Source organism: Staurois parvus, unplaced genomic scaffold, assembly GCF_062004578.1.
Source record: "Staurois parvus isolate SC_StPar_1 unplaced genomic scaffold, SC_StPar_1.0 ptg000137l, whole genome shotgun sequence".
Lineage (NCBI taxonomy): Eukaryota > Metazoa > Chordata > Amphibia > Anura > Ranidae > Staurois > Staurois parvus.
This window is the reverse complement of record NW_028317933.1, coordinates 11,884,703-11,909,628: the sequence shown is the minus strand read 5'-3', so window position 1 is coordinate 11,909,628 and position 24,926 is coordinate 11,884,703. Positions and strand designations below refer to the sequence as shown.

The window sequence follows — 24,926 nt, the reverse complement described above, 5'->3', positions numbered from 1 at the left end:
CGGAACTTTCATGCATTTTGTAATCGGATTGTGTCACCATTGATTTCAAATTTAAACCAACCAAGCCTTTAATTTCACCTCATGTTGCTACAGAAAAGAATTTTTGTAGCCAAGAATTTTTTCTTTCCAGGTCACAGCTCCAGCTCATCTCTTTTTCAAATTACATTTCTCACACGATTCTCCCATCAATTAGAAATTCATTCGCTTTTAAAAAAAAAAAGAAATCCAACATGGCCCATCACTCAAATTCGATGGTCGCGCAGAAATCGGCCATTGCTTTGGCCCACTTATGGTGCAAAATTCGAACAAAAATTCTTAGAAAAGGTTTTTGAAATAAACTTTTTTCAGAATTCGACCCGTGTATGTCCGGCCTTACCTGCCTGTCCACCCTTGTACAGGGAGTTGTGCACATGCTGCCCTCTGTACAAATGTGGCAATGCTGAATTTGGCTGAACTGCCGCGCATTCGCAGGAGTAACGTCATTCCTGCCCGGCCAATGACATTGGCTAGCATAAAAGACTCCGCCCAAAGATGACAGCGCTGGGTGGAGAGCTTAGAAACACCGCACTGCCGGAGCCGAGTATTGGTCCGCTTTAAGTAGACACTGCTACTCCATCTTCCGGATCTGGTGCCGAGCGGCTAGCCTGCTGCATTGTGAACACAGGAGGTCGGCCTTTTGGCACGCCGCCATTCAGAGAAAGCTTTGTATTTTTTTTCTGAATGAATGGAAAGCGTTCAATGATGGGAGAAGGTGGAGGGGCGGGATGGTGACATCACGTGCTCTACTTCGTCCTATCAGATTGATCTGTAGTTATGAAAACTATGTAAAGTGCTCTGTGAATGGCGCCTGTGCCAACTGGCCGACCTCCCGTGTTCAGAATGCAGCATGCCAGCCACTCGGTCCCAGATCCAGAAGAGAGCGGAGATCACTGGAGTAGCGGTGTGCATTGCATGCAGCAGGGTCGTGGATAGGGGGGTACCACCACTCCTCCTGTATGGGGTCCAGGCAGCTGGCTGAATCAGATGAGGGCAGAGAGGGTGGCTTCTTCTCCTCTCCCTCCTGCTGGCTGTCAGCTACTACAGAGAGAGCCACATTGGGGATCGGCTCCAGTAATTGCCCCCGGTGCACCCATCACCCTCCCTGTGCACCATACGTTTCCCCCTGATGCCCAGGCCCCCCACCCCCGCAGTGCTGCCAGCTTCCCTCTGGCAGCCACAAGCACACATTAGGATCCTTCATGACACAGAGTGGGGGAAGCGTCTGGTAGATATGTCCTATTTACCAGCCCCTTCCTTTCCTGAATGAACACGAGTGATCTGTACCAATCACTTACTGTGTTCATTCATAAATGAAGCATAGTAAACTGTTTTTTTTGGGGTGGTGTCAGGTTTGGCGTATGGGGCCCCGTGGTTTCTAACAGCAGCCCTGGCACGCAGTATATACATAGTGACATTATTCCAAGCTGGAGCAGTGTAATTATGTATATAGGGGCCATCCCTGCATGACCTGTTCACATCTACAGCTGTGGTGAGATCCCATGTCGGTCGGTCTGTGCCCCTTGTCTGTCAGGGCACCAGGCCTTGTCCCTCCAATGACTGCCTCTCAGGGAGCTCCGCCTGCCCTGTATTTGTCTCTATAGGAGGGTGACACCGGGAGAAGACTGCACAGTGCAGGAACTCCAGTAGCCTCTCACCACTACCAGCCTGCAGGGAATGCTGGGACTTGTAGTACAGCAGCAGCAGGCCGCTCACACTCCATACACAACAACCCAATTCATTGAATCCCCCACACACTCAGCTACTCACTCGCTGCCATGTTGTCCGCTCCCCCTCACAGCATCCCCCGCCCCCTCCGCACACTATTTCCGGTGCTCGCCGGGGAGGACACGTAGACTGGGCGGAAAGGGGGGGACACCGAGAGAGAATAAAGCTTTATTAAACAGGGAACCACATGTTCAGACAACAGATAGACGGAATACAAAGATTATAAGTTCTTTCCAGTCATTTTATTATACTATAGCCCAGGAAATATGAAATACCGCCGCTGTGTGTGAACTATCGTGCCGGGACCCCTCTGTAGGTCAGAGAATGGTTGATGCCAAATAAAGGCGGGGCGCGACGTGCATGTGTCTGTGTGTGATTGGCGGAATCCGCTGACAATCCGAGACCGGGGGGCGGGCATTAGTGTTGTCCTCGTCACCACAGGACAGTCAACCCGCACAGGTTGGGGGTGGGATATTAGTGGCTTATGGAAGTGATTGATAGGTGTGCTGACCAATGGGGTGTCTTTTTGGCGCCTGACGGGAGTGACTGTCAGGTGTGCTGTCCAATAGGGTGACGTGTTGGCTGGGCTCTGTCTTCAGCTTCTGTCAGACAAGTTGTGTGAGTGAGGGGAGTGTGGAAAAGTAAGGTAGAGATGTGGCTGCATGGTACAGTGAGCTGAATGGGAGGAACTACAGGTGTGCCTCGGTTTACAAACGCCTCGGTTAACGTCATTTTTGGTTTACGAATGAAAATCCATTGAAAATAATACCCCGGTTTACAAATTTTTTTTGCAATTGTATGTTGTGCCAATTTTTAATTGCAATTGCCGTTTTTCTTTTTACTATAGCTCACAGAATTAGCTGTCACTTTCCTGGAGTTAAAGGAAACTTTTTTTTAAAGAAAATAAAAGGAAACATTGTTTCTCTTAACTCTGGGAAATAATCTAAAAAGAAACTTTATTTCTTTTAGCTCGGGGGAAAGTGACAGCTGAATCTCTGAGCTATAGTGAAGAAAGAAAAAAAAAGAAAACATTTAACCACCTTCCGCCCGCCATATAGTACAATGACAGGCGCAAGGTGGTTCTCTCGTTCTGATAGGACATCATATGATGTCCTTCTATTCTCACCGCGCATGCGCGGCTCAGGGAGTGCGCAGCGCGGCGTTCGCTGGTGCGCTGTGTCCCTAGGACACAGCGGATCACGGAAAGAGCCAAAGATATCGGCTCGGTCATGTGATCAGCTGTATCCAATCACAGCTGATCACATGTAAACACGGAAATGCCGGTTATCGGCATTGCTCTCCTCTCGAGCTGACAGCTCGAGAGGAGAGCCGGTAATTGGCTTTCCGCGGAGGGGACATGTACACTGATCATCAGGGCACTGATGGTCAGTGTGCCCTGATGATCAGTGTGGCCCCAGAAGTGCCACCTGTCAGTGTCCATCAGTGCCACCTGTCAGTGCCACGTGCCAGTGCCACATCAATGCCACATATCAGTGTCCATCTGAGCTGCCTTTCAATGTCACCCATCAGTGCCAGTCAGTGCCACCTATCAATGCCAATCAGTGCCACCTATCAGTGCCAGTCAGTGTCGCCTATCAGTGCGCATCAGTGCCGCCTATCAGTGCCAGTCATTGTCACCTGTCAGTGCCGCCTAACAGTGCCAGTCAGTGCCGCCTAACAGTGCCAGTCAGTGCTGCCTATCAGTGCCATATATCTGTGTCATGTATCAGTGCTGCCTTTCAGTGCCCATCAGTGATGCCTGTCAATGCCCATCAGTGCAACCTACCAGTGCCTCCTCATCAGTGCCCATCAGTGCCACCTATCAGTGTCCATCAGTGCAGCCTATCAGTGCCCATCAGTGCAGCCTCATTAGCGCACATCAGTGAAGGAGAAAAATCACTTATTTACAAAATTGTATAACAAAAACTAAGAAAAAACTTTTTTTTTTAATTTTCAGTGGTTTTGGTTTGTTTAAGAAAAAATAAAAATCCCAGAGGTGATTAAATACAACCAAAAGAAAGCTCTATCTGTCTCAAAAAAAAGATAAAAATTTCATATGGGTACAGTGTTGCATGACCGCGCAATTGTCATTCAAAGTGTGACAGCGCTGAAAGCTGGAAATTGGCCTGGGCAGGAAGGGGGTATAAGTGCCCTGTAGGCTAGTGGTTAAAAACTGGCACCATAATAAATGAAACAACGATGTGGGGTTCCCCCCTCCTATCCATACCAAGCCCTACGGGTCTGGTATGGATTTTGAGGGGAACTCCCATGCCAAAATGTTAACAAAAATGGCCAGGGGGTCCCCCCCAAAATATATACCAGACCCTTGTCCAAGCTCCACTCCAAAGCACCTTGTCCCCATGTTGACAAGGGCCTCTTCTCACAACCCTGACTGGTGGTGGTGGGGCTCTGCGGGCAGGGGGCTTATTGGAATCTAGAAGCCCCCTTGTTAAAGGGGGCCCCCAGATCCTGCCCACCCCCCATGTGAATGAGTATGGGGTACATGGTAACCCTACTCATTCTCAAAAAAACAAAAAGTGTAGTGCGAAAAAAGACAGGACACGGTCTTTGACAAGTCCTTTATTAAAAGAATGAATCAAAGATGTCCCCCACAGTAGACCCAACGTCAATCACTATGTCCGCCACCGACCCGAAAAAAAAAAAAGGCTCAGCTCCCGACGATGGCCCCCGGCCATATGTCTGCTTCAGTGGTTTGACAGTTCTTAAATGTGTGAGGGGCAGGGCCATCCTGGGACATCACTCAAGTGACCCTGCCCCATGTGATATCATTGATGTCACCTGGGGTGGGGTCACATGCGTGATTCACGTTGGATCTTCCTTTTGGTATGGATGGGGGGGTGGGGGCGGGCCCCACAACGGTTTTTTAATTATGTTTATTTAAGGTAATTACCGCTTTTTTTCCCTTCACTATAGCTCAGAGAATCAGCTGTCACTTCCCCCCCCCCAGCTAAAAGAAACAAAGTTTCCTTTTAGTTTATTTTCCCAAGTTAAAAAAACAATATTTCCTTTTAGTTTCTTAAAAGAAACAAAGTTTCCTTTAACTCCGGGGAAAGCAACAGCTAATTATGTGAGCTATAGTGAAGAAATAAAAAAAGCTGGCAATTGCATTTAAAAATCAGCACCGACATACACTTTGTATTGTGAAAAAAATTCATAAAAAATTCATAAACCGAGGCTTTACTTTCAATGGATTTTCATTCGTAAACCGAGGTGTTTGTAAACCGAGGTACACCTGTATATACATTCACTTACTCACAGGCTCCTGATAGAAGAACATAGACAATGTTCATATCCAGAAGCAGTACCATGTGACTGAGTCTGGTTATGAAGAAATATCCCTAGTTATCTATATGTATGACTGTGTAGGGATCTGCTGCCCTCTACTGTTAGTTGTTAATATTACAGTGTTATGTATAATTATGTATTTGCACTTCCTGTCCCTGGGTTGTTGGATTTCAAATCCTGGAAAGAGGAAGTGGAGAGAGAGAGCGAGAAAGTCTCAGCCACACATCCCATCCATGCTGCTAAATACAGGCCAGAAGGGACTATTATGCAAGTATACCAATGAACCATTTGCCCTCCTGAGGACTTACTCCCCTTCCTGGCCAAGCCATTTTCTTGCCATATGGCACTGTGTTATTTTAGCTGACAATTGCGCAGTCATGCAAAGCTGCACCCAAATTAAATGCATGTCCTTTTTTTCTCGCGAATTGAGCTTTCTTTCGGTATTTGATCGCCTATTGCACTATAAAAAAAAAAGACCGACAATTTTGAGAGAAAAACAGTATTTTTTACTGTTTGATATTAAACATGTCCAGTAAAAAAATTTAAAAAATCCAATTTCATCATAAATTTAGGGCAAAATGTATTCTGCTACATGTCTTTGCTAAAAATAAATCCCAATACGTGTAAATTAAATGGTTTTCATGAAAGTTTTAGCGTTTACAAATGGCGGTATGAATACTGTAATTTTTTTTTTAATCAGCGACTTATAATGGGACTGCAGCGGGCATTCTGACACTGGGGGGAACTGACTTGGTGTCACTGACACTGGACTAATGGCAACAGTAGCAAAAAGCACTGACACTGGAGTAATGGCACTGGACAGGAAGGGGTTAACATAAGGGGCAATCAAATGATTAACTGTGTGCTGTTTTACTTCTGTCTGTGCTTCACTGTATTCACACTGCTTTGGATGGCTGTGCTGTGCACAGCCATCCAAAGCAGTGTGCCCGAGCTGACAGGGGAGAGAACTGTATTGTTTACATACAGTTCTCCCATCGGAGATGCTCGTCAATCACTGGGCGCCTGAGATTAATCACCGCCTGGGACCCGGTGATTGACAGCCACAACCGTGATTTTGTGCACCCGAGCCACCCTGTAGCAGTATATCTGCTATAGGGCGGTTGGGAAGCAGTTAAATTACCCTCTTACTGGGATTTTGAAGGCAACCAAGTACACAATATAAAATCATAAAAACATACTTTTATTGTTCTTTTTAGTTTTAAAAGAAACTAATCAACATTAACCTCCCTAGCGGTCTGATTATGTCCATATTTCTGTGCTCAATGCGGTACATTTTTTGCATGGAAATATGTATTTTTTTTATTGTAGGCCTGTGATTTTTAGGAATAACTCACTGAAATCTGCCCGAACAAGAGTCTAGTAAACATTCCGGGTAGGATAAAACTTTAAACACAAAATCATAAATTATAATTTAATAAATAATCATAAAGAATAATAATATAATAATAATAATACATTTATTTCAATAATATAATCAAACCAAAAACACTGAAATTTGAAATATAGCGGCAAGTCACAAAATCATTTTCAGTGTCTGATAACGAATTTCCCCACGAATCATTATCACTCAATTCTGCAAGTGGTTCTAATTTACTATCGCTGTTCTCTAGCTGGTCTAAAACCGCATTTGACCTAAAGGGACGCTTTTTGGACGCCATGGACGTTTCTCAGTTTCCAGGCAGAAAGAATGGTAAAAATGCAGGCAGGGCACAGGACAAAGCACTCGGGACAAAATGTATGTGAAATGCTTTGATACAGTAATGTTTTACTATGTGATTTTAGTGAATGTCACTTTTTGTCATTTTCAAATTTCCCGCCGTTCCGTCCCCCGTACGTCCCGACGCTTGCAGGGGACGGAACCCAGATGACAGATGTTGGCATCCGCCGGATTACATTGCCGGGACACTGCAGGAGGGACATCGCGGGAGCGCAAGAAAAGGTAAGTAATCAAGGGATCGCAGAGCAGCGCCGCATGGTAAGCCCGAGTGTAGCTTGGGGTTACCGCTTGTGGTACTGAAACTTTACCCGAGCTACACTCGGGAATACCGCCAGGGGGGTTAAAGGACATAATCCATGACACAATGTCTGATAATACACAATCTGCATTCCTTATACATCTTTACTCTCCAAAAAGATAATGACAATATATTTTGATACATCCTTATTTAAAAGGGCAGATAACAGGATTATTTCAAAGTATCAAAGGCTTATACATTGTGGTATCCCCAGCTGAGCATATTAAACTACAGTACTTAAAAATCTCCACGAGTGACGGTTTAAAAATTTCTACAGGTTAGCAGTGTAAAGTTACAGAGGAGGACTAGTACTAGAATTATTGCTCTTGCTCTCAGATTCGTGGAGATACCTCACATGTGTGGTTTGAACACCGTTTACATATGTGGGTGTGGCCTATGTTTGCGTTCACCACTACGTTTTTTATTTTTTTACACTGATACTTTAAAAATAAATGTAATCACATTTATTCCTATCACAAGGAATGCACGCATCCCCTGTTATAGAAATAATTAGTGATAGGTCCTCTTTATGGAGAGATATGGGGTCAATAAGACCCCATATCTCCTCTACAATGTAAAGCATTAGATAAAAAAAAACATTGATCTTGTGCTTTAAATAAAAAAAAAGCCTTGTTTACAAGGTGCCGAAACTAGAAGTAACATCGTTCCGGTCCTCCAAGGGCATAGAGATGAGTGGAGGCCATCTTTCCTTCACTTATCTCTATGCCCAGCTTCGGGATCGTTCAGTGGTTTCTCAGGTGAGGCTGAGAACTACCGAGCGGCGGCGGATAGCAGCAGTGGCGGGCAGGGAATGGCGAGGGGCGGCAGCGGCGGGCAGGCCAGTGGTGGCAAGGGGCGGCAGTGGCGAGGGGGCGGGGTTATTTTCGGCATCTGTATCGGTGCTTATTATCATATCGACCAACAGAGAATAGGGGTGTTTTCGGCCAAAACATTTCGGCCACCAAAATTTCGGTGCACCCCTACAATTAATGGTTATTGACTGGAAATTTCATATACCTTACCAATCCCAAAGCTCTGCTCAGGTTGAAAGAATGAATAAGACATTAAAGGACAAGCTGAGGAAAGCGACTGGTGGGACATTTAAAATTGGGAAATTTATTTACCTGCGATACTAGCAGAGATTAGAATGACATCTAACAAGACCACCAAGTTATCACCCTTTGCAATACTAATGGGTAAGCCATTCCCTACCCCATGGACTAGGGGACCATTGATAGTTATGCCAGGGATTTGGAACTTTACCAGGAAAAATATGCAAGAATTGATTAGGGTGTTGAATAGTTTATAGACCGATGTCTCTCTCTCGTTTCCTCTCCCAACAGATGGACCCACCCATTCCTTTAAACCAGGAAACTGTGTGGTTGTGAAGGAGCTACACAGGCACAAGACCATTGATTCACCCTTTGGTGAACCTGCTGTGGTGACAGTAGTGACCAGAACAGCAGTGCTGACAGTCGATTCTCAAGCCTGGATCCATGCATCAAGAGTGAAACGAGTCCCGGACTGTCCTGGAAGGACCACAGAGAGTGAAGAAAGTTTTAAAGCCTCCAAGGAAACAACTCATCAACCAGACTCTGATTTGGAGAAAGACTTAAGACAGGATGTCAATATTGAACCCCCAGACATTTTGGAAACTTCCTACTGATAGGATTGATATCACTGGTAGTGTTCTTACCGATATGGTTGGGAACAACGTGTTATTTACAACGTGTCCCTTAGGACATTCTTTTTCTGTGCACACAACCTGCAAGAAATGATGCATTGTTCCGCACCCAAACTAATAGAAGTGCACCCAATCCACTCAGGAATAAAAGAGACCTAACCAGGTGCGGACTGACAACTCATGGGTCCCCCGGGCAATAGGGGATCATGGGGCCCCTGTGTCCTTGCCCAAACTCAAAAAAGCCTATGAAAAAAGTACCAGGGGCATCTCATGGGGCCCCCTACTGACCCCGGGCCCTCGGGCAGTGCCCGAGTTTCCAAATGGTCAGTCCGCCCCTGGACCTAACATCAGTAGACACCACCTCCCTTACTGATAAAATGTTGTTGTCAAAATTCAAATACAATTATGCACAGAAGTCAGGGTATGAAAAATGTTGGGTGTGCAGTAGATTGCACCCAGGTACAATGCGAATTTCCATAATGGCTGTTCCTGTAAATAATACCCCATTTTTAAATGGGACACCTTCAGTAAATGTACAAAAGTTACCCAGTGCAGAGGCAAACAAATCTATAGCCTTTCCCATAATAGCCCAAGCATATCCACCTGACTGGTGTTTTAAAGTAGGAAACAGTTCTAATCATTACCTGCAAATGTGTCATAGGTCATTAATGAATATGTCTGGCGTGGTTCAAAAAACTTTGAGTTCTGTGTGGACTGCCACTAAGGAAATTAATCAGTCTATTTTCTAAATGGCTAAACCCAGTCATCCTTTGGGCAATAGTACCTTACCGTTTCCGGGAAGGTTATCAATTCTAGGTTGGAGTGATGATGTGACTGCCAGTACAGCGACTGTACCTTTTTCAATAAATGATAATTTGTACATATGATGTGGCAAGGTATGTTATCCATGGATTCCAAGTAATGAAAGAGGATGGTGTTTTTTAGCCTCCTTGGTCCCAGTCATGGATGTAGTGGAAGGAGGGGATTCTAAACATCTATTGCAAGCTAGCAACCACCCAAAATATCCCCTCAAACATATAAAAAGAAGGGAACTATTTGAGACCACAGATAAGGCTTGGGCTTGGTTCCCGTCCTGGACGGGCTGGGGAATTATGGTGATAAACAGGTTAAATAACTACAGGATAATCATGGACTGTGTTATAAATGATACAAAACAAGAAGTAGGTCTGCTTAATAGAGAGCTTAGGGAAAGAAGAAAACAATGATTTGGCAATAGAAAGTATGGGTGCTGCATTAATAGGTTTGTGTGAGGTAACCGAAGATTATGAATGTTGTACCTGGATACACAACACTTCTCGGGAAATACCAGACTATTATGATGTAATGGAACAACATAGAAAGAAAGTCTCAAAATTAAGGTAGGCAAATAGCACAGGATGGTTGGAACCCACTCAAAGGTTTGGGGGGGTTTGGTGATTTTTTTGGGTTCATACTTGGATGGTTCAAACGGTTTGGTATGCTTGTCCTACTATGGCTAGTAGCAATTTTAATGGTGTACACCGTGATAAAACTATGCATGCGTTTTTTCAACTGAACCTTTCCAAAACCGAGCTCCTGATTTTCCCCACAGCCCGTGCCCCCTCGCCCCCACCCTCTCCATCATGACCAACAACGCCACCATCAGTCCCACCCCACAAGCTAAAGTCCTAGGTGTCACTCTAGACTTAAACCTGTCCTTCCAACCCCATGTCCAATCATTGGCAAACTCATGCAGGCTCCACCTCCGCAACATCTCCAAAATACGTTCGTTCCTAACCCCAGACACTACTAAACTACTCGTTCACTTCCTTATTATCTCACGTCTGGACTACTGCAACTCCCTTCTCACCAGCCTACCTCGTCGCAGACTATCCCCGCTTCAGTCTATCCTGAACTCAGCGGCCAGACTCATCCACCTTACCAACCGCTCCGCATCTGCCACCCCCCTCTGCCAATCCCTCCACTGGCTCCCGATTGCCCAACGCATTAAATTCAAACTACTAACACAGACATACAAAGCCATTCATAACGCTGCCCCAAACTACCTCACCGACCTGATACCCAAATACCACCCTACCCGTAATCTTCTCTCCTCACAAGACCTCCTACTTTCTAGCTCCCTGGTCTCCACCTCCCATGCCCGACTGCAGGACTTCTCCAGGACTTCCCCCATCCTCTGGACCTCACTACCCCAATCCATCAGACTGTCACCTACCCTCCTCACCTTTAGGCGCACCCTGAAAACCCATCTCTTCAGGGAAGCCTACCCCGCTCTCACCTAACAGCCGATCTCCTCCTACCACTCCATCCCCCACAGCCACTTCCTCCTGTACCACTATCCCCTCCCTCCTAGATTGTAAGCTTGAAAGAGCAGGGCCCTTGACCCCCTCGTGTATTGTATTGTTACTGTATTGTCTCATGTACTGTCCCCCACTATATTGTACAGCGCTGAGCAAACCTTTTAGCATTATATAAATACTGTATAATAATAATAATAACTGGGTTTTGGCAGGCTCTTATTCATATTAAAGACCGAAACTATAATTAATGAATATGTTGTCACTTTGTGACAAAAGGGAGGGATTGAAGGAAAAAATATGTACATACATTGTATTCATTTTGTTATGCTGTCTCCATTTCATGTGTAAATGTAACAGTTAAGTTTCTTAAGTTTCGGATTTTTCATTTTCTGTGCAAATTGAGAACTAGTTTAGTTTTTCCAGGAATTACTTCTCATGCCATGTATGGTACACCTTATGATGCAGTAACCCCTCATTTACTTATCAATCTTTTGTTTTGTTAGTGATTGGTAACTTTGATGTTCCTTTTTCTCTGTTTTTGTATTAAAGAACAATGCACCGTAGTAAAGGCTGAATAATTGCTTGAACATTACCTATATGTCATTTGCATTATTTCCAAGATCTGGTTTAGGCTGCTTTCACACTGATCTATTTTTCTTCCTCTTTTGCATTAAAAAAAGCAGAAGAAAAAACGTATGACCATGTATTCCTATGGAACTTTCCACACAGATCTGTTGCGGATCAGGTGCGTTTTATTAAAATCCTGCTTGCTGCATATTTGGTGTAGGTTTGGTGCAATTAAAAAAACACATAAAAAACACACATCCCCATTGAAATCAATGGAAAACATGGCAAAAATGCATAATAAATGCACCCATGGTGCTTTTTTGGTGTGGCTTTTGAGTCACATGTCCTGTAAAAAATGCACCGCAAATGTGGTAATAACGCATATACTTTTTTTGCCACGCATCAGTGTGAAGGAAGCCTTAATCATTTTCAGAGTATCTCTGTCCTATTATCTCACATGTGCAGTGCCAGAAAGCTAGGTCTATGCTACTACATGTTTGTAGTGGTCACCTTCCAGTATATTAGTAGGTTAACCTGTTTATAACAATATAGTAAATTTGTAGCTCCTTTTGTCCCTTCTGCTCTGGTATTCTATAGCTTGTTTAAGCTTAAGGCTCCATAACCAGCTTAGGCTAGAGCCAGGTTAGGTATCAAATCGCCACATCTGGTAGTTAGAGGTCCAGTTGCATGACAGATTAGAAACTACTAGGGACAAAAGCCTAGGTAAGCATACCCCCTATGATTATGTGCTATTGCACGAAACACATCAGAGAGGAGCTACAGTGCAGTGACGTCACGCCGCCGGCGCCACGTGGGTCCCGGCGGCCATCTTGATGCTTTGTATCTGGTCAGTAATGTTTGCTTCTTTTTACATATCGGCTTGCTGGATGTTTAAATAAACGTGATTTTTTAAACAATATCACGCTATTTGCCTCCTTTCTGCGGCTCTATGTGAGCTTCCCACCACCCACAGAGCCACATGAGGGATGATTTGAGCCATGACAGACAGCTGATTGAGCTGTGAGGGACAGCAGACCAGACCATATTCCTGAGGAGCTTTCAACGGTTCCACTAAGAGTGTTATCTCTTAAATGCGCTTACTGATTGCTCATCTGGTGATTGCGCAGTCTTTATAGTTTTGGATACACGGTCACTTACTGGATGGTTATACCAGTTGTTGGAAATCCTTGAGATCTTCCATGCACCTTATATACTTGGATCAATTCACTTTCGACTATACGTTTCCTTTATCACTATATATGCATGTGTGGTTATGAAGGAGTGACGCATATACTCTTTATGGAAATTATAATGTTTGCACTTTATTTATGCACTTCTTTGGTCACGCATAGTGACACATATGGATTGACACATTGAAGTCACATGATTTGTTTATTTGCACTTTATTATATATACATTGTATGCATTATCTCATATTTCCATTTATAGCAATGCACCCTTCATTTATATTATCTTTTTGGAGGTTATTTGGTGCCTTTTGGTGTTCTAGCCGCTATAGTGACTTTTAGCGCTCGCTCATTTCTTTGTATTTTATAATCATGTGACCGCTGCCACAGTGGCCACATGATCAGAACATAAACAATGGCCACCCAGTGATGCATATGTGTTGGGTGGTCACAAAGCTCGTAAAGAGGAAGGCATCCAGCTGCTCTTGGGCCTTGTGAGTAAAGACATCACTAAGGGATCTTAGAGACTGTGTGCTGTTTAACCCCCTCTGGTGTTAGGGAGTCAGCTGCAGGTCTAACAACGGGAACACCAGCTGGTTCATCTGATTTACTTCTTAACCACTTGCCAACCATGCTATAGCCAAATGACGGCTACAGCATGGTTGGCCAGTTTTGGGAGGGCGTCATAATACGTCTTCCCCCGGGGGCGCATCCGGTGATCTCCTTGATCACTGACGGACACAGCTAATATGGTAAAAGGCCAATCATTGCTGACTTTTACCACGTGATCAGCTGTGTCCAATGACACAGCAGATCATTGGTAAATGCATTCACCGGTTATCGGCTGCACTTTCCTCACGCTGTCACAGCGTGAGAAAAGTACTGTCGATAACCGGCAAATGTCAGAGGACGGATCAGCACTAATCATCGGGGCACTGATCATCAGTGCCCCGATGATCAGTGCCAAGCAGTGCCACCCGTCAGTGCCACCCACAAGTGCCCAGCAGTGCCACCCACAAGTGCCCAGCAGTGCCACCCACCTGTGCCCATCAGTGCCTAGTAGTGCCACCCCCCAGAGCCCAGCAGTGCCCCCCATCAGTGCTGCCCAGCAGTGCCACCCATCAGTGCCCAGCAGTGCCGTCAATTAGTGCCCAGCAGTGCCGCCAGTGCCATCAGTCAGTGCCACCCATCAGTACTGCCCACCAGTGCCATCTATCAGTGCCGCCTATCAGTGCCCATCATTGTTGCCTATCATTGCAGGATCATCAGTGCTGCCTCATCAGTGCCAGCTGATCAGTGTTGCCTATCAGTGCTGCCTATCTGTGCCACCTTATCAGTGCCGCCTATCAGTGCCCTTCAGTGCCCTTCAGTGCTGCCTATCAGTGCAGCCTCATTAACGCACATCAGTGAAGGAGAAAAATTACCTGTTTGCAAAATTTTATAATAGAAACACAGAAAAACTTTTTTTTTTTTTTTTTTTTTTTTTTTTATGGTGCAAAAAAATAAAACACCCAGTGGAGATTAAATACCACCAAAAGAAAGCTGTATTTGTTTGAAAAAAATTATAAAAATGTCATATGGGTACAGTGTTGCACGACTGCACAACTGTCATTCAAAGTGCGACAGTGCTGAAAGCTGAAAATTGGCCTGGGCAGGAAGGGGGTATAAGTGCCTTGTAGGCTAGTGGTTAAAGGGATACTGCTCTGGGGCTCTAAATGAATGACTACTACTATGACCTTAAGCTGAAGTCCACTGTTTGATTCAAGAAAGGACTCCAACATAGCTTAACCTGGAGAATAGATGAAGTCCTCAAATGTACATAGATCTTGTTTTTGGAGTATCCCACTAATCTCCCTCAACCCTATCCAAGTTCTCCAAAAATAAAAAAACAACACTTTTGGACTGATCACTGAAGAAACGTGTAAATGAGCCTATGTGGCTACGGACCTGGACAGTATTCCTGCGGCTCCTACGGGAGTAGCACTACACCTCTATTACTGTTCTGGTGTCAACCCAAAATTTGGGATTTTTTTGCACTTCTGATGGTAAAAAGGACAAAATTGAGAGGTGAATCTCTTTAATGGGAGCACAGACAGCAATAAAAACTGACAGGGCTTCTAATCCCTCTCCACTCTATCCAAAACTAAAAAAGAAAATGTTTTTCCTTTAGTTACACTTTAACTAGCCTTAAAACTGTCCCATCCCCCACCTAACCCCTATGCTAACTAACCTATATAAGAAAGATGTATATACTTACCTATTTTCAGGCTTCTCGGTCCGGTCATGTGATCTTCCCTGTGTCAGCCAGTGGTGGCTGCAGGGGAGAAGAGAGAGCACTTTGACAACGGCTAGAAAGCCTGGAGCAGAGATGTCACCCATAGGCTTCAATGGTCCATTCATTGTACATGTGCAGGGGTGCAGTCATCCCGACACACAGGCACCGTGCAAGGATGTGAACTGAACTGCGCATGCATAGCTCAGTGTACATCTTACAGAAGACAGTGAGCAGGCAGGTAGGTTTATTTTATTGCAGAAGAGACATTGCATGTCTCTGCCACAATAAAGAGCCTGCCTGCTCTTTAAGTTTAGATTTTAGTTCTGCTTTAATAAAAAATGTACTTAAAGCAGAACTACAATGTATCTGAGCACCACAAACGAAAAGTTCTATATAATTTATTTTTAATATTCAAAACAAACTCATCCATCCATCCATGTCTCCATCCTTTATGTTGCTGAGAAATCACTTTGAAAACATCCCCTAGCATTTCTGGACATGGCCTTCTTGAGTAAGGGCAGGTGATTCGTGTGGCAATTAATTCCTGGAATCAATCTGTCCTTAGCTCAGGCATACAGGCAGGAGAGTATGCTTAGCTGAGAAAGCCCCTCCTCCCCTCCTGAAGACTCTTGGGCTGTATGACATCATTTGCCTAGGCATGGAAACCAGGAAGTAACTAAAGAAATATAAAAAAACTGTTTAAAACAAGTAAATGTGATCTACTTTCCTATATAATTACTAATTCTATCAGCATAAGGATTCAAAAGAGTATTGATTGAGAGAGTGAAGTTCTACTTTAAATCCAAGAGAATATTAAAGTGATTCTAAAGACTTATTTTTTTTTTAAATAATAAACATGTCTATACTTACCTGCTGTGTACAGTGGTATTGCACAGAGCAGCCCAGATCCTCCTTTTCTCGGGTCCCCTACCGACACTCCTGGCCCCTCCCTCCTGTCGGGTGCCCCCATAACAAGCAGCTTGCTGTGGGGGCACCCGCTGCTCCGTGTGTCCATTCACACATGGAATTACAGCTTGGCCCCACCTCCCCTCTCTTCTCATTGGCTCACTGGTTGCACAGAGAAGGTTTTTGCATAGAATGCATGAAGGTAAAAAACCTTGAGCCTTTAGAACCACTTTTATATAGCAAACAAAAATAATACATAGAAAAAATATGTGTGCTCTACTACACTTGGTAAGTTTTAAAAGTCAGGGACAGACCTCTGAAACCTGGAACTGTCCAGCCATACCACTTAAAGCCTGGTTCACACTGTGCGTTCTGGGTGCAGGTGTGGGAATTGCATCGATTTCTGCACCCGCAATCACCTGCAGTCGAACCGTGCTGCTCTTGCAAAATGCACGGAGCTGCCATTCATTCTGAATGGCACCCCATGAATCTCAGCCCACAATGTGATCACAGGTATGGGAACCACAGGGAAACCACATGGTAAAAGAAGGTTTTTTAAAAAGCTGCATGCGCCTTTCTTGTGTGGTTCACATGGCACAGCAGCTCATTCAAATTAATGGGATGCCATGGCCGAGCAGACGTGGGCTGCATGGCCCACACTAGTGTGAACCAGGCCTAAAATGTTAATTCACCTTGTCAAAAACCTTCCAGTACATTGCAGTGTTCAAAGTACATTAACATACAGTGTTCCTTTTTATAAAATAATTCTTACTTTTCCAGCTGCTCATTTCATTGCCCGCTCTTCACTGTCCTGAAGACGACTGAGGACATGGTAATGTACAAGGAAGTGTAACACCCTCCAGTGTAGATATGTTTCTTTTTGTACAGAAAGAGTCTTGCTAGAAGTCTGGGTGAGAGTCAGCCTGGGAGTGAGTCAGCAAAGTTACTTAAGGTTAAAGCTAAAGTGCTCTACGGGTCAGTTCTCGGATACCTTCCCCAGCTCTAGAGACTTGGAGAAGTTTCTAAAAGCCAGTAGATGGGTTGAGGAGACCTGACGTGCAAACTTAGGGGAATCTGGCCAATCCCCAGGCAGGAGGCCTGGCACGTTGGCTAGGTCAGCCCTGAAATATGAGAGAGCCTGGTTAGCAGGGGAGTCTGGCGGAAGATGGAGTGAGGAAGTACTGCTGGTGAGGAACTTGGGAGGGGGCCCCAGAGGAGGAAAATCTGCCTACAGGCTGACAGTTGGAAAGAGGGACCTCCACCGTTCCACAGTCTATTGAGGAAAGACAGCTTGTGAGCATTGAAGGAGCCAGCCCAGCGTAAGGCCTGAAAGCAGCTTCACCTTCTAAAGCTACAGGACAGTGTGAGTACTTCTACATCCCCTGGGCCAAAGAAGGGAGAGGGCAGCCAAGTGGAATACCCAACTAGTTCTGCTTGGGACTATATTCTTTGTGTGTCTCGGAATCCCTTGCCTTGGGATACTCTCAAGACAGCCAGGTGGATGGGGAAATTTTCATCAGGGGACTGAGGAGGTTCATTTAAGGGGACCAAGTGCTCCTTGCAAAGACTGTGTGCTAAGCTGTCAGAAGGGAAATGCCACTCCTGAAGGATAGAGAGCCTAGGATCTATTCTTTGTGTTCTGCTGGATTATTGCCTTTTTTTGTACCTAAGAAGTTGTCCACCAAGTTGTTCCAGTCCCATTGGGCATCCCATATACCCCCTAGACGCCGTCCAAGTTGTTAACCCATAATAAAATTATAAAAACCAAGCTCAGGAACTGTTTACTAACTGTGGATGAAAGTGTGGAAAATGTGTGTTGCCTGGCTGTGCAGAGCTTAGGGGGACCGAAAAACTCAGCGGCCCTCAAGAGGGTAGCGCTACATGAGGTTTGTGGACAAAGGGAGTAAAGGTGAAATAACGTTTTACCTGTTCCCGACCACCCTGTAGCAGAAATACTGCTACAGGTTGGATGGGTGTGCAAAAGCACATATATATACGTGATTTTGCATCTCCGGGTAGGGGGCACGCGCGAGCCATGCACACGCCCTACCCGCGTCGCCATTTGCTGCCGCAGCTGTCATTCACTGGGTTCCGCCAGGTGATTACCAGCTGGCGCCCAGTGATTACCGACAATCACTGATGGGAGGAGGGCTGCTTTGCTTACCAACAGTCCTCCTCCCTGTCAGTTTGGGCACACTGCTCTGGATGGCTGTGCACCCCTAGTAAAACACTCCCAGCTGATCGCCACCATTATTACTAAGAAAAAAAAAATTCCAGTATCTATACCACCATTTATAAACACTATAACTTTCACGTAAACCAATTAATTTAAACCGTATTGGGATTTTTTTTAGCAAAAACATGGAGCAGAATACATTTTGGCCTAAATTTATGCCGAAATTAAAAATTTTTTTTACTGGACATGTTTAAACGCTTCTGCGGTTCCCTATAGTAGAAATACTGCTACAGGGCGGTACGGGTGCGCACAATCATGTATATATATATATGTGATTCGCATTCCCGCGGTGTTCGCACCTCCCATATAGTGTCAGATTGCCCGTCAGTACACTAGTAATCACATTTCACCCCATGATTGCCAGGAACATCCTCACAAAAGTAGTGTCCCACAGCCACCAAGAATTCGCACACAGGCCCATAGAGCCCCTAGTATCCTTCCGGATGTGCTTGCAAATCCCGATTGGTAGCCCACAAATTCCGCAGCACCCGTACTTCCCCCATTCACTGCCCAACCCGGAATTCAGGTGAAAACAGCAAATTTAAATACTCCCCTTGATTTTTTGGAGCTCTTTTTCACAGAAGATCTGTATGCATTGATTGTGGATCAAAACAATATATATGCACAACAGTTTATCATCGCCAACCCAAATTCAAACCTTGCAAGACCATTCAGATGGAAACCCATTACGGCTTCCAAATTTAAAGTTTTTTTGGGCCTAACCCTCAACATGGGCATTACTAAAAAAAGTGAATTGCGGTTGTATTGGTCCGCAGACCCGATTCATCATATCCCGTGTTCTCTGCTGCCATGACCAGGCATAGATATAAGAGTATAATGCGTTTTATGCATTTCAATCACAACACACTCTGTCGTCTTTGGGGTGACCCTGAACCTGGCTCCGCAAAATGCAGCCCCTCATAAATCACCTTAACCAAAAATTTACATATGTCTATACTCCCCAGCAAAACATCTGCGTTGATGAGTCCCTCATTAATTTTTCTGGCCAACTTGCATTCAAACAATTTTTCTCCAGCAAGCATGCCAGATATATGTATAAGACCTTTGAGAGGGCAACAGGCTATACATATAAGTTTCGGATTTATGAGGGAAAAAATAGTCACGTGGAGCCCCCCAGATGCCCAGACTACATGGAGAGCAGTGGCAAGATAGTTTGGGACTTGGTGTCATCCTTTTTCCATATGGGGTACCACTTATACGCGTGCCACTATTTAGACATTTGTACAATCTTGGAATTGGCGCATGTGGCACCGTGCGGCCTAATTGCCGGGACTTCCCCAATCAGCTTGTAAATACCCATCTTAGAAAGGGGGAAAAAGCCTGCTTGAGAAATGAGGATGTCATTCAGCTGCAGCACTGGCTTGTCTATTCTGACAGCAACAGAGTATTTCTCACAGAATATAGATAAATAGGTGAGTGCAGTGCTGTTGGATGAGATTTTTCAGTTAAAAAAAGAGCATACAGTCAGGTCCACAAATATTGGGACATCGACACAATTCTAACATTTTTGGCTCTATACACCACCACAATGGATTTAAAATGATGCGAACAAGATGTGCTTTAACTGCAGACTGTCAGCTTTAATTTGAGGGTATTTTTATCCAAATCAGGTGAACGGTGTAGGAATTACAACAGTTTGCATATGTGCCTCCCACTTGTTAAGGGACCAAAAGTAATGGGACAATTGGCTTCTCAGCTGTTCCATGGCCAGATGTGTGTTATTTCCTCATTATCCCAATTACAATGAGCAGATAAAAGGTCCAGAGTTAATTTCAAGTGTGCTATTTGCATTTGGAATCTGTTGCTGTCAACTCTCAAGTTGAGATCCAAAGAGCTGTCACTATCAGTAAAGCAATCCATCATTAGGCTGAAAAAACAAAACAAACCCATCAGAGAGATAGCAAAAACATTAGGCATGGCCAAAACAACTGGAACATTCTTAAAAAGAATGAACGCACCGGTGAGCTCAGCAACATCAAAAGACCCGGAAGACCACGGAAAACAGCTGTGGTGGATGACCGAAGAATTCTTTCCCTGGTGAAGAAAACACCCTTCACAACAGTTGGTCAGATCAAGAACACTCTCCAGGAGGTAGGTGTATGTGTGTCAAAGTCACCAATCAAGAGAAGACTTCACCAGAGTGGTTACAAAGGGTTCACCACAAGATGTAAACCATTGGTGAGCCTCAAAAACAGGAAGGCCAGATTAGAGTTTGCCAATTGACATCTAAAAAAGCCTTCACAGTTCTGGAACAACATCCTATGGACAGATGAGACCAAGATCAACTTGTACCAGAGTGATGGGAAGAGAAGAGTATGGAGAAGGAAAGGAACTGCTCATGATCCTAAGCATACCACCTCATCAGTGAAGCATGGTGGTGGTAGTGTCATGGCGTGGGCATGTATGGCTGCCAATGGAACTGGTTCTCATGTATTTATTGATGATGTGACTGCTGACAAAAGCAGCAGGATGAATTCTGAAGTGTTTCGGGCAATATTATCTGCTCATATTCAGCCAAATGCTTCAGAACTCATTGGACGCGGCTTCACAGTGCAGATGGACAATGACCCAAAGCATACTGCAAAAGCAACCAAAGAGTTTTTTAAGGGAAAGAAGTGGAATGTTATGCAATGGCCAAGTCAATCACCTGACCTGAATCCGATTGAGCATGCATTTCACTTGCTGAAGACAAAACTGAAGGGAAAATGCCCCAAGAACAAGCAGGAACTGAAGACAGTTGCAGTAGAGGCCTGGCAGAGCATCTCCAGGGATGAAACCCAGTGTCTGGTGATGTCTATGTGTTCCAGACTTCAGGCTGTAATTGACTGCAAAGGATTATACACTCATACACTCCCACGGCTTCAATTACCACCTCTACGCTGATGATACTCAAATCTACCTATCCACCCCTCACCTCACCCCCACATTCTCCGCCCGCATCAATCACCTCCTAAACGACATCTCTGACTGGATGTCGCTCCATTTCCTCAAGCTCAACCTCTCCAAAACCGAGCTTCTCGTCTTCCCCCCAGCCTGCGCCCCCCCCATCCTTTCCATCACTACCAACACCACCACCATCAATCCCGCCCAGCAAGCCAAGGTCCTTGGCATCATTCTGGACTCAAACCTTTCCTTTCAACCTCATATCAAATCACTCACAAATACATGCAGGCTCCACCTCCGGAACATCGCCAAGATACGCTCCTTCCTTACCCCAGACACCACTAAACTACTCGTACACTCCCTGATTATCTCACGCCTTGACTACTGCAACTCCCTCCTCATCGGCCTACCCCAGTGCAGGCTCTCTCCGCTTCAGACTATCCTGAACTCAGCTGCCAGACTCATCCACCTCACCAGCCGCTCCACCTCTGCCACCCCCCTCTGCCTCTCCCTCCACTGGCTCCCCATTGCCCAACGCATTAAATTCAAATTGCTCACCCTGACCTATAAGGACATTCACAACACTGCCCCTAACTACCTCACCGACCTGATTCCCAGGTACCACCCTACCCGTACTCTTCGCTCTTCACAGGACCTCCTTCTATCTTGCTCCCTGGTCTCCTCCTCCCACGCACGACTGCAAGACTTCTCCAGGTCCTCCCCCATCCTCTGGAACTCACTACCCAAATCCATCAGACTGTCACCTTCCCTCCTCACCTTTAGGCGCTCCCTGAAAACCCACCTCTTCAGGGAAGCCTACCCCACCCTCACCTAACAGCCGCTGCCCTTCCCTCCTCCTACCACTCCATCCCCCACAGCCATTTCCTCCTGTACCACTACCCCCTCCCTCCTAGATTGTAAGCTCGAAAGAGTAGGGCCCTCTTACCCCTTGTGTGCTGTTTGATGTTACTGTACTGTTTCATGTTTTGTCCCCCCCTCTATTGTACAGCGCTGAGCAAACCCTTTGGCGCTATATAAACTCGATAAATAAATAAATAAATAAAATAAATAAATAAATTATTAAAAAGTGAAAGTTTGATTTATGATTATTATTTTGTCCCATTACTTTTGGTCCCTTAACAAGTAGGAGGCACATATGCAAACTGTTGTAATTCCTACACCGTTCACCTGATTTGGATGTAAATACCCTCAAATTAAAGCTGACAGTCTGCAGTTAAAGCACATCTTATTTGTTTCATTTCAAATCCATTGTGGTGGTGTATAGAGCCAAAAATGTTAGAATTGTGTCAATGTCCCAATATTTATGGACCTGACTGTATATGCCAAAGCATGGGGGCCTGGGGTGGACAGTGGGTGGATGGCCCCTATGCTTCGGCATATATATTTTATAATATCTTTTGGCACATTTCATGTGTGCCCACCATTAGAAGTGGGTGGATGCATGGCGGTATATTTTAATGGTGCACATACCACACACATTTTCTGGCAGAGATTTCTTCTCTTTTTTTCATTCAGCCCACGGGCTGCATACAAAAAAAGAACATAGGATATACACCCAACAAGGACCAGCGACATATTGGTACATCACTGGGCTTTGAGTGGTTATACCAGGATGATGCCTGCAGCTGCAGGCATCATCCTGGTATAATTGTTTTCAGCCAGCGATCGGCTTTCATGTAAAAGCAATCCTAGTGGCTAATTAGCTGCAGGATTGCTTTTACAAGCAGCGGGAGGCTATGCCGCCCCCTCCGCCGCTGCCTTCCACAGCCTTCTCGGGCAGTCCCATGCAATCAGGGGAACCTGAGAATGCAGCTGGTGTTTCTGCGAGCTGACCATAGAGCTGATTGGAGACCGGAATGGTGCCAATCATCTCTATAGTCTAAGAAATCGGAAGCTATGAGCATTTCATCACCAGTTTCGCAGGATATAAACAGCGCCATTTGTAAATTAGGAAAGCTACTGACCACACCGGTCTTGGCGAGATTAGATAATGTAAGGGCAGGGGAGATATCTAGAGTCTGACAGACCCCAGATTTCTCAAAAAAGAATATATGACAATGCCCATTGAAGTTATAGGGGATATTTGCATTCCCTGTGATAGCATTAAAAGTGATAAAAAAATCAAAATAACTTAAACCCCCCCCCCTCGCGCCCCTCACCACGTGTGCGCATGAGCATGCAAGAGTGTTCACCCTGTGCCAGTATGTAAACAGCGTTTGCACCATGCATGTGAGTTATCGCCGTGAACGTCAAATTAAGGGCAGTAATTCTAACACTAGACCTCCACTGTAAATCTAAAATGGTTGCTTGTGAAGGCTTTTAAAGCATTGTTGAGGCCGGAAGAGATGGGGAGAGTGGCAGCCTGGCGCATGTAATCTGCGGCTGTTCGCCTCCCCGAGCGGTAGTGTGACGAGCAGAGAGGCCGGCGGTGTAGGGAGGAAGCTCAGTAGAAGTTGTACCAATAGTGAGGAGCTTTTCAACCTTTACAGCCCCGGTGTGATCCTTATACCAGCTCCAGAGAGGGGGAACGTTTCATGCATCTTTGCAAGGACACTTCTGGCCTGTTGGATCTCATCTTCACCACACGAGGGCGCTTCATCCTTACATTTTCCAGTTCCTAATCTGCACTCTGACCAGAAAGAGAGGGGAATCGTCAGGATATTTATATATCTGCGTATTATCTATACGCTTCTGGTTAGTGCGTATTTCTATCATTTGCACTGGAAAAACAACGAGCACCAATACAGGACTGTATTTCTTGTGTGATCTTTTATTTATAGTTTGCTACTGTCATCTACATTTGTTAATACTACACAGCGCTGCATTTTTATATATCTGTTTTTAAAGCATTGCCTATGGATATTAAAAATGTATGCAGTTTGTCGCCATTGCACGGGGCATGCGCAGTTATAAAGCATGTCATGTTTGGTATCTATTTACTCGGCATACCATTATATTTTATACTTTACCAAATAATTGGCCAATATATTGTGATTTTGTGCATTAAAAATACTATGCGTGAGTACTATGTGACATAAAAAATTCCAGCACCCACCATTTTATTCACTAGGGTGTCTGATTAAAAAAAAATATAATGTTTGGGGGTTCAATGTAATTTCCTAGCAAAAAATACTGATTTCATCTGAACAGAAAAGGCTTGGTCTTCAGGTGGTTAGAAGAGTGAATGATGTGTGGCATAAACTTCTAATGCTGGGCATAAAATGCCCTAACCCCCCCAAAATGACCCCTTTTTGGAAAGTAGACACCCCAAACTATTTGCTGAGAGGCATGTTGAGTCACTAGAAGAATTTATTTTTTTACCACAAATTTTTGGAAAATGACAGAAAAAAATATAGTTTTTTTTACACAAAATTGTCATTTAAATGATTTATTGCTCACACATGCCATGGGTATATGTGGAATTACTCCCCAAAATACATTCTGCTACTTCTCCCGAGTATGGGGGTACCACATGTGAGAATCTTTTTGGCAGTCTAGCCAAATACAGGACCCCAAAATCCAATAAGCACCATCAGGCTTTTAAAGGGCTTTATTTCCTCATTACACTTCCTGACTACATATCACAGTTTCGGAGGCCCTGAAATGCCAGGATAGCACCAAACCCCCCCAAATGACCCCTTTTTGGAAAGTAGATGCCCCAAGGAATTTGATAAGAAGTATGGTGAGTATTTTGCAGATCTTTTGCAGATTGTTGCCACATGTTTTTGGAAATTGAAGAA

The 24,926-nt window shown here is 44.7% G+C and overlaps 1 protein-coding gene and 1 pseudogene across 2 annotated transcripts in view; one reads left to right on the top strand and one right to left on the bottom strand.

Moving 5' to 3' along the window:
* RPN2 (ribophorin II) overlaps positions 1-1,885 on the bottom strand; it is a 59,349-nt gene extending 57,464 nt beyond the window's left edge. For both annotated transcript variants that reach the window (XM_089673355.1, XM_089673356.1), the window contains exon 1: positions 1,807-1,885. In XM_089673355.1, coding sequence (XP_089529481.1) covers positions 1,807-1,816 — 10 coding nt within the window. In that variant the 5' untranslated portion in view covers positions 1,817-1,885. The remainder of the gene's footprint in view (positions 1-1,806) is intronic.
* Positions 1,886-9,539: 7,654 nt separating this feature from the next.
* On the top strand, positions 9,540-10,173 carry LOC149465815 (uncharacterized; annotated as a pseudogene).
* The last annotated feature ends 14,753 nt before the right edge of the window (positions 10,174-24,926 follow it).